The sequence below is a fragment of the Geotrypetes seraphini genome, chromosome 1 (genome assembly GCF_902459505.1).
Source record: "Geotrypetes seraphini chromosome 1, aGeoSer1.1, whole genome shotgun sequence".
Taxonomy (NCBI): domain Eukaryota; kingdom Metazoa; phylum Chordata; class Amphibia; order Gymnophiona; family Dermophiidae; genus Geotrypetes; species Geotrypetes seraphini.
In genome coordinates this window covers 88,287,380-88,297,425 of record NC_047084.1, presented here as the reverse complement: position 1 = coordinate 88,297,425, position 10,046 = coordinate 88,287,380, and the positions used below count along the sequence as shown (strand labels likewise).

Below are 10,046 nucleotides of genomic sequence, written 5' to 3'. Positions count from 1 at the left end.
TTCCGAAGACCCTTCAAGAAAATCCAAGAAGATCTACCTTAGAAGATTCAAGAATCACCACAAGTGGACTTCCTTTTTCCATTCCTTGGCTTCCTCACTCCCCAAACACTAGAGGGACTGCTAGGGTAGAATTTATGCCCTTGCATCACATGTATCTGCTTGCTTTTTCACATGTCTAGATGCCATCACAACAATGGCAGTTTCGTACATGAGAATATGAAAAAACAAACAAACCTGAGTACAATTTATTACCCTTTACCTTGGAAGTTAACAGCGCTTCAGGTGCAAACAAGCATCAGTTCCCTCCCACTAACCAATACATAGATAAGGATTGAGCAGAAGGTCACAGACACAGTCGGACAGGCATAGCAGACATAAAATGAGAGTTTACCAGATTACTTCACAATCATACATGCCTGGGATTACCACTCAATTCCTTTTTCTGACAAAATACTTTTTATCTAGCTCTTTCACATCTATCATACGCCAATCACATTTTCTCATAGACAGCCCATGCGAAGTACCTAGATCGCGTAGTGCTGTTCCAGCGGCTGGACTGCTCCTAGAGAACATGGAACTTTTGTACAATACAATAAATCAGTTTCTAGACTGCATAACCAAATAGTTCAATGCGGTTTACAAAAGATTAATAAGTATAAAGATGGATAAGTTGAAAGGGATTAGCTGCCTATGAACTTATTGAAAAGATGAGTTTTCAACTGCTTTCTAATTTGCCGATAAGAATGGGACGTTGAGAACAAGTTCTTAAAGTCACTATCATGCAGTGCAACTTGAAAAGAGAGTTGACGCTCATGAAATTTTTTTGTATTTGCAACCACTAACTGAAGGGAAAGCAAACAAGGCATGAGATTTTCTCGTGATTCTTCTGGGTTGAAAACACAAATAAATCAGTCAAATATTGTGGAGCTTGACTAGTGACAACTTTAAAATAGAAACAGCCCAGTTTAAATACAATACGCGCCTCCACCGGGAGCCAATGCATCTCTCAATACAATGGAGTAACATGGTCATATTTCCTTTGATTATACATAAGTTTAATTGCCGTATTCTGAATGATATGCATTCTTAGGATATTTTTCTTGAGTCCTGCAAGATATACTCGTACTATATCGCAGTAATCGAGCTGACTCAGAATCAAGGACTGAAGCAGAGATCTAAATACTGAGGCTTTGAAATAAGATCTCAGTGTAGGCCATGATACCTCTTTAGAGGACCAAGAAGAGATTCTAGAAAGCTAGGATGCCAATACATTACAGCATCTTTTTTAGCCGGTTTATGAGAGACTACTATGGCTCCGATTTTTTGAGCAAGATACTATTGAAGTGGCTACTCCATTAATTTCATGCCTGTAAAGTATCAAATCTAACGCAAGTTAGAAAACACAGTTCATTGCTGCCCAAAAAAGCTCGAAATGTTGAGCTGTGTATTTTTTTAACTACCTATGGTGCATTCTCCCCCTACCACACACATGCACGCTTTTCTTCTGTTTAGACATCTTCAGAAATTTTTGTTTTAATTTTCTCTCGTTTGCTGCAATTTAGTGCAGTCTTTCAAGGATGCATTTTAAGTTTCCTCAATGTCTGAAATCTGACTTGTTCCATTCAATAAGGAAGAAAAGGTAAGCTTGGGAAGAGTGCTAAAAAAACACCACTGTATTTTTTATTTTTTTTTTAACCCCAGAAGACTGCATTTTTCCCAAGCTCTCTTGTCTGACTTTGCAGCTGAGAGATCTGCTTACATTCTGCGGGTTTGGGGAGGTTTGCTGGGTTACATTACTTTTATTGACTTCTAGTCCGACTAAGCCTTTCAGTTCTAGGCGAAGTAGAATAAGATTACTTGGACGTCTCCAAAGAATTACAGTTTAGAATTTAAGACGGTATTTGTTCAAGCATGAGACTACTGAGAATTAACATATTTCCTGAATAGCAGTGTTTTGATATTCTTCCGAAAGGTCGTGCATGGGAAGCATGACTTTTAAAGCAGAATCAGCCCGAGTACTGCAATGGAAAATTTGCCGGCTCATATGCTAGAAGCCTGCTTTTGTCTCTTATGTCGGGTTTTCTGCTGAGTGCAAACAAATCTCCCTGCTGGGCTAAGGGCGAAGGAGAGGGTTTACAGAAATATTGCACAGTGACTAGTCGGTCGGCCTTCTCTATATCTTAGAAATTTCTACCCTCCTCTTCATACCCTATTGTCCTGTGAAAGACATCAGTTCTGGCGTCTCTGTCACTATGAAGTGTCATTCCCAATGTTAACCGGTGGTTTCATCTGAAAAACACCTCACAATTTTGAGGAAACTCCTTCACCGTGCTCAGGAAGGGGTCATTTGTGTTGTAAAGTCATTGTGCAAAGATGGCTCCTTTGACACCACCATAACAACTTGGTTTCTTTTACTGCTATTTTTGAACCTCTTTTCTTACCTTTCAAGCAAAAGAGGAGCATCTTTTTCATCACCGTCATTTTTCTATTATCTCGTCTTGATTACTGTAATGCTACCTACCTCGGCATTACAAAAATTTGTCTTCATAGATTACAATTAATGCACAATACTGCTGCGAAGCTGATCTTTGGAAAAAGTAAATTTGACCATGTGACCCCTTTGCTTCAGTCTTCATTGGCTCCCGGTTTATTTTAGAATTCAATTTAAATGCACTTGTATTTCTTTTAAAATTCTACATGGTATCTTTAATCCTCTTATTCGTTTATTTTGGAATGTTTACCGATTCTCCTTTGCAAAAGGTATCCAACAATTTAAACTCTCCCTTCCTTCTTAAAAAGGGATTAAAGGAGTCCAGATCTTCTGTCAATCTTTGGTCTTTAAACTCTCTCAACTCTGGAATGATCTCCCCTTTTTTTAAGGCGCCCCAGTTCATTTCAATTTTTCCGTAAATCTTTAAAAGCTACTCTATTTGCCAAACATTTTGAAAATTAATTCTTTTGAAATTTTGCTATTATTTTCTATTTATCATTTGTAAATCATTCCCTGTTTATTTAATTGCTGTAAACCAAGTTGAGCTTTCTCAGAATGATGACTCGATATACAAAGTTAAGTTCTGTTGGGATTGGGCATGAGTATTTACAGTTATGATCAACCACTTTTTAGGGGAAAAAAAAAAAGAGCCGTCAGTTCATAAAACTTTTTTTTCTCAACAGTCTGCCTGGGGTTTTTTGTTGTTTTTATTGATAGCTTTTTTTTTTGTTTAACACATATTTAGGGAGAAATTATATAAAGAAGATGCTAACATTTATGTGCGAACCCTCTCGGATTTCATAGAGGGCACCAGATTTTGGCGCGATCTCAAGATTTGCATACTACTTAATTGGCTAACAACCAATTACTGATGTTAATTGGCATACATTAGGATTGGCATCTGGTTGCATGCTATTCTATAATGCTTGGTGCCCAAATTCCATAGTGACCAGCAAATGGTTTTCATCACTTAAGAATATAAACACTCCTATCATCTATGCTATGGGTCATCAGAGTTAGCCTATCTTTGGCTGCTTTTTAACTTAACCAGCCAATACTGAATATTGACTTATTTGGATATGTTAACATTGGCCAAAAAGAAAAATTCAGATATTCAAATGTTGGTCACTGGACACGGCCAAGCATTGAATATCTGAGCTCAGCGCCGACCACAGGAGTTGTCTGACCTGCCCCAGTGTGCCCGACTTGGGCACCAGAAGTTTCAGCAGGCATAAGTCTGGCGCCCAAAGTTACCGTGTGGCAATTGGTGCTAAGCGAGGTTGCGTCCTTTGCAGGATGGAGACCCATTATTCTTTAACGCTGTGCACAAATATTTTGGGACGCCAATGCCTCATCCTTTTGGGTTGTGCGGTGCGCTACTGGATTTAGGCACCCAGAGTTATAGAATAATGTGCGGCCAAATTGTGACACACAAACCTTAATTGGTTCCAATTAACATTGATAATTGTTAGCATCCAATTATTGTTAGTTAACAGCTTGTTAGCCAATTAAGTTGCCTACGCATCGCACCGATATTTGGGCACTACATATATAATCCGTGGGTTTACGCACAGCTGAACTTATCTTGCTAACACTCACCCTTTATGTATTGAGACATAGTGACCAATTTTTGAGCGCTACAAAGCCTCATAATGCCTGAGTCCACCTCAGAGTTCAGTCCGTTCTTTCCAACATGAAATTACTTTTAGGGTAGTTGATTTTTTTTTTTAAACTTCCACTATAAGTAGTAACAGTTGACAGCCCTGGTACACACAGCCCCTCTATAACTACATATTAATCTCTCTACACTGTGTACGACGGCAGGAATTCCTACGTTCACCTTCTCCCACTAAACACAAGCTGATCTTAAAAGTCATTTTTCAGTTTTTTAAGAAGCTGCTCTGGAAGCAGAACACTGAAACCATTTTATTTTAAATATAGGTGGGTGCTGAAGCTCTTGAAACTATAGAATGACATGGGGACAAATTTTTCCCCGTCCCCTGCAGAAACTCATTTTCCCGTCCTGGCGAGTCCCTGCCCCATTCCTGCAAGCTCTGTCCTCATCTGCACAAGCCTCAAACACTTTAAAATCATAAGTGTTCAAGGCTTGTGCAGAAAGGGACAGGGACAGGGACAGCGCCAAAACTCACGGGGAAATTGAGTTCCTGTGGGGACAGGAACAAATTTGTCCTTGTGTCATTCTCTACTTGAAACCTACTCCTGGAAGCTAGATGGTGCCTCTTGTGACACACTGTCAAATGTGGGCTATGTGAATTCAAAGACGGCTAGTGTCATTTGGGACCTTCGGACTAAGGCAGACCTGCTGTTTTTTTCTGATAGCTGAAACCCCTGGGTTTTTTTTGGATAGCCAATTTTTTGCATAGCCAATGTTAGTGCATCAGTCGCTTGGCTACTTTGCATGAAGTTTTAGCAAATTTGCACGGCCAGATTGGAAAATGGGCGATCGAGGGGAAAAACACGCAGTGAGCCGTTTTGTGCATTGGGTCGGTAAAAGTGATCGTCGCTGAAGCTGTAAAAACAGGTTTAGCGGCCATCGCTGACTTTAGTGCATTCTAAGTCCTAAATCAGCTGATTCAGCGACTGCAAAGGGAGCCCTTTAAAGAACAATGGAGAAAAGAAAATACACCTTAAAAAGTGCAATGATCAATCCAGCCCTGAGCAAACACTTTCCATGCCTATTTCTCAGCGATTGCACATTGTGAGCAGGTTTTCTCCACCAACTGTTTCACAGACCAGCCCTGGAGCGCCTGTCTGTTTCCTAAGAGATAAACCAGACTGGAACAGGAGTTTATAATTACCATAAACTGCAGTTAGCAAAACCCCATCCAGAACTTCCAAAGGGGTGTTAGATTATCCTTCTGCCCAAATATAAGGGCCCAGTCCACTAGCTTCCAACGTGCATTGTTTTTATGTTAAAAACTTTTTTGTTTCTTCTTTTATAACCAGAATGAACAGTACAAATAAAAATTCAACTGTGCAAAGTTCAAATCTGTAATCAAACTGCTTTTCTTAAAAAAAACACAACTCCTCCCTCTGCCTCATCCCCCCCAGACTCTCAACCCCCACCGGCACATGTTCAGAAGCTGAAAGGCAAGCTCTGCACTGACAAAAGCAATGGGGTCATTTGGCAGGGCCTGGAGTATGGCACGTGCCTCCCTTTGTCCTTAAGGGACATCTGTTGCATGCCGCCTCCCGCCAGTTGGCCAGTGTGAGCCAATACAATGGCATGAAGACAATACCAGCCTTGGCTTCCCCCTCACTCCTCAACCCTCATTTTTGTCCTTTTTGTCTCTTCTCTTCTTCCCCCCAACAATACCGTGGCTGGATGTATGCTCTGTGCACAAAAGCCCCCATTTCAAAGAAAAGCAAGGGGGAGGGGAGAGGCGAGAGACTTGCACGTGGTTGGGGAGACATGGCTGAAAGAAGAAAGACGCTTTGTCCCCCTCCTCAGCTTCCTACTCTGAATATATTCTTAGGCATGCTGGGGAGGGGGAGGGTCTTTTTTTCCGCTCTTTGCCACCTTTAGCATTCGATTTTACAGACATTCTCTTCCACAATTGATACCCTGCTGCAAATCATGTTTCTTCTCTCTTGCCTCCAAGGTGCGACGCTTCTCTCCGGCGCTCCTTTCCCATGTTCCGCCCTCCCCTTCCCCCGCCTCTTCAGGCTGTCAGTTTTTGGATGGTCCTGTTGTAGTACTGCGTGATGGTAGGCAACAGAGGGTTCCAGTTGTTGGCGTGCAGCTCGATAACCTCAAGGAGGAGGGACCGTGTCAGCATGGACTCCGACGGGCACAACATCTTGTCGCGTGCTGCCGCCAGCAGCTCCGTCATCATCTCTGGCAGCTGCTCCTCGAGCAGGCGACCCGCACTCTGCAGCTGTCAATGGAGAAGGGGACAGAAGTGCAGAGTTGTCAATCAAGACTTAAGATATTGCAATTTTTTTTTTTACTTTGACCTGCAAAATTGTAATGAAGCTAAGGGGGGGAGGGGAAATGGGGCATTGTTCAGTGAGAAACAAAAAAACAAAGGTAAGGATGCTTGTTCCTGTAAGAAAGGTATATGATGAGCAGGAAGGTACAGGAAGGTTCAAGGGAAAAAACATTCCCCCCCCATTTCTGGTCAAGAAAAAAAAAGTTTTTCTTTGCTACTGAGAACTTAAAAAGTGTTCTTAGGGTTCATAGACAACCCCGCGAAAGACAAAGGCGCGCGCCGACAACCGAGCGCAAGACGGAGGCACGTGCCGAAGAAAATTATAGTTTTTAGGGGCTCCGACGGGGGTTTTTGTTGGGGAGCCCCCCCCCAGTTTACTTAATAGAAATCGCGCCGGCGTTATGGGGGGTTTGGGGGGTTGTAACCCTCCACATTTTACTGTAAACTTAACTTTTTCCCTAAAAACAGGGAAAAAGTGAAGTTTTCAGTAAAATGTGGGGGGTTACAATCCCCCAAACCCCCCCACAACGCGGTGCGATCTCTATTAAGTAAAGTGGGGGGGTTCCCCCCACACACCCCCGTCGGAGCCATAAAAACAGTAATTTTCTGCGGCGCACGCCTCCGCGCTGCGCTCAATTGTCTGCGCGCGCCTTTGTCCCAGCGCGCTTTTGACCTGACACCATTCTTAGTTAATTTAATGACGCTGATTTCTGATCTATAATTGAAATTCAGCTAGAACGTCCGGTTTCCGAGATACACGTTACTGATTTTTAGACAGTTTTCCATATCGGCACAATATTGCGAGTATGAACTGTGTCCCACCAAACCTGTGTTAAGGAGTTTACTCTGAAAACAAACACGAAGACAATATATGCAGTGGTTAAAGCTACAGCCTCAGCACCCTGAGGTTGTGGGTTCAATCCCACACTGCTCCTTGTGACCCTGGGCGAGTCACTTAATCCCCCCATTACTCCAGGTACATTAGATAGATTGTGAACCCACCGGGACAGACAGGGAAACATGCTTGAGTACCTGAATAAATTCATGTAAAACTGTTCTGAGCAACCCTTGGAGAACGGTATAGAAAATTGAAGAAGAATAAATAAAAAAATGTTACAGCATATATTTACTCCTCTCTTAACTCACACAAAAGTGATGTCAGCATGTTCAGAAATGTTTGAAATACCTTGGTACCTTGGTTTAAGAGCATAATTCGTTCCAGAAGCATGCTCTTAAACCAAAACACTCGTATATCAAAGCAACTTTCCCCATAGAAGATAATGGAAACTTGAACAATTCTTTCCACCAACCCCCCCACCCCGAGGCTACCGGCGTTGCTCCATCACTCCCTCCCCCCACTCTAACCGGCATCGCACCCCCCCCGAACCGGCATCACAACCCTTCCCCCCCCCCCCCCCGCGAGAACCGTAAAGCACCCCCATGCTAAAAGCGGCATCCGCCCTCCCTTCCTCCCTTCCTCCTTCCCCCTTACAACAAGCAGAAGGGGTAAGGACCAAGTGCTTGGGAGGAAGGGCAGGCGGATGCCGCTTTCAGCACGGGGGTGCTTTGCGGTTCTCGCGGTAGGGGGAGGGGTTGTGATGGTCCTTACCCCTTCTGCTCGTTGTAAGTGTGAATGCGAGCTCCCGCCTTTTGCCTGGGCTGGGCCTTGAGCATCTGCGCATGCTCAAGGCCTTCTGGCTCTCGTTCTCTCGGAGATCTCGTTCTCTCCGAGAGAACGAGAGCCAGAAGGCATTGAGCATGCGCAGATGCTCAAGGCCCAGCCCAGGCAAGAGGCGGGAGCTCACATTCCCCCTTACAACGAGCAGAAGGGGTAAGGACCAAGTGCTTGGGAGGAAGGGCAGGCGGATGCCGCTTTCAGCACGGGGGTGCTTTGCGGTTCTCGCGGTAGGGGGAGGGGTTGTGATGCCGGTTCGGGGGGGTGCGATGCCGGTTAGAGCGAGGGGGAAGTGCTCGTACACCAGAACATGCTCGGTTTGCGAGGCAAAAGTTTGCTGAGTGTTTCGCTCGTCTTGCAAAACACTCGCAAACCGGGTTACTCGCAAACCGAGGTTCCACTGTACTTGCTTTTACGTTTGTACTGTACATTTGTCTCTCTTTGCAAGAACCAACAATAGTCTCCCATCATACTGGGATTGAACTTTCCCTGATATCCACTTCCCATCACCTTGATATCTTGATGAAATCTTTCCCCTTGCTCATCGCTGTCATCACCAAGATTGGGTGGGAAGAAGTCGAGGTGAGAATGTAAGAAGTGCATTTTAAGTGATATTCTGGCAACTCATTAGCTGATATGTTCTCCACAAGCTCAGGTGATCTGTGATTACCAAGAAAATTCTGAACAACCAGCATGAATGCTGTTAATCCGGAATAGCAGACAGTGCAGTACACATGAGGTGCCCATGCTTTATCTTGGTCGCCAACTTTACAGCCAAAATAATGCTTGTATGCACTATGAAGTCTGCTAGACAGATTCTTTTGATGATCTTGTGCAGTAAATTGTCCGTAGACATAACAGAAATTATCAGAATGTTATCAGGATGGTTAACACAACCTCGTCTGTTCATAATAATTATAATATCTTAGACCAATGGTTCCCAACCCTGTCCTGGAGGACCACCAGGCCAATCGGGTTTTCAAGCTAGCCCTAATGAATATGCATGGAGCAGATTTGCATGCCTATCACTTCCATTATATGCAAATCTCTCTCATGCATATTCATTAGGGCTAGTCTGAAAACCCAATTGGCCTGGTGGTCCTCCAGGACAGGGTTGGGAACCACTGTCTTAGACAAAACCAAACAAAATATAAAAATTGACATGTAGAAAAAGCAGAACAATCACTTTTTAGTATAAACGTTCAAATTACTGGTATATGTGATTGATGAGCTGACCTAAAATGCAATATTGTGTTACAGAAAGAGTAAAATACCGACGCTTCACGGTAGTGTTATTGGTGAAAATGATATAAATACAAACTGACGCATAACTTAAAAACAGGATGTGATTTCAGATTTAGAGTCAGCATGTGGCCCTTGTTAAGGTACATGTGACAGAACTTCAGTAGCAAAATGCTTGTTGACCAATAAGGTCAGTTGCACACTTAATCTACTATAATAAAACGCTAAGCGCACATGCGCACTCTTACCGCCGTGTTCCCTGATCTGTAGTTCCGTGGTCGGCAGAGTGCGCATGCGCACTTAGGGGTCTATTCTAACGACCAGCAGCAGGTAACACACCGCGACTTCCCCCCCCGGCGCCGACCCTACCCGGCACACCCGAAACCCCCGTTTACCCACCCAGCCGAACCTCCCACCACGAGATGAACACAATCCTTCCGGCTCCAGCAGCGTCTGAGTACACAGTAAACACGCTGCTTTGTGGCTTTCTATGGCCTGATTTCCTCTGCCGTGTCCCTGATGACATCATCAGAGATGCAGCAGAGGAAATTAGGCCAGTAGAAGGACGCGAAGCAGAGTGTTTACTCTGTCTCAGACGCTGCTGGAGCCGGGAGGTTTGTTGGAAACATGCTGCTCAGGGGGATGGGAGGCAGACTGGCATTGGGGGGGATGGAGGTGGGACAAA

At 43.9% G+C, this 10,046-nt stretch overlaps 1 protein-coding gene across 2 annotated transcripts in view; it reads right to left on the bottom strand.

Moving 5' to 3' along the window:
- Positions 1 to 4,581: 4,581 nt before the first annotated feature.
- The window catches only part of CTIF (cap binding complex dependent translation initiation factor), a 463,145-nt gene continuing 457,680 nt past the window's right edge, over positions 4,582 to 10,046 (bottom strand). For both annotated transcript variants that reach the window (XM_033934740.1, XM_033934750.1), the window contains exon 12: positions 4,582 to 6,390. In XM_033934740.1, the coding sequence (XP_033790631.1) occupies positions 6,175 to 6,390 (216 nt within the window). In that variant the 3' untranslated portion in view covers positions 4,582 to 6,174. The remainder of the gene's footprint in view (positions 6,391 to 10,046) is intronic.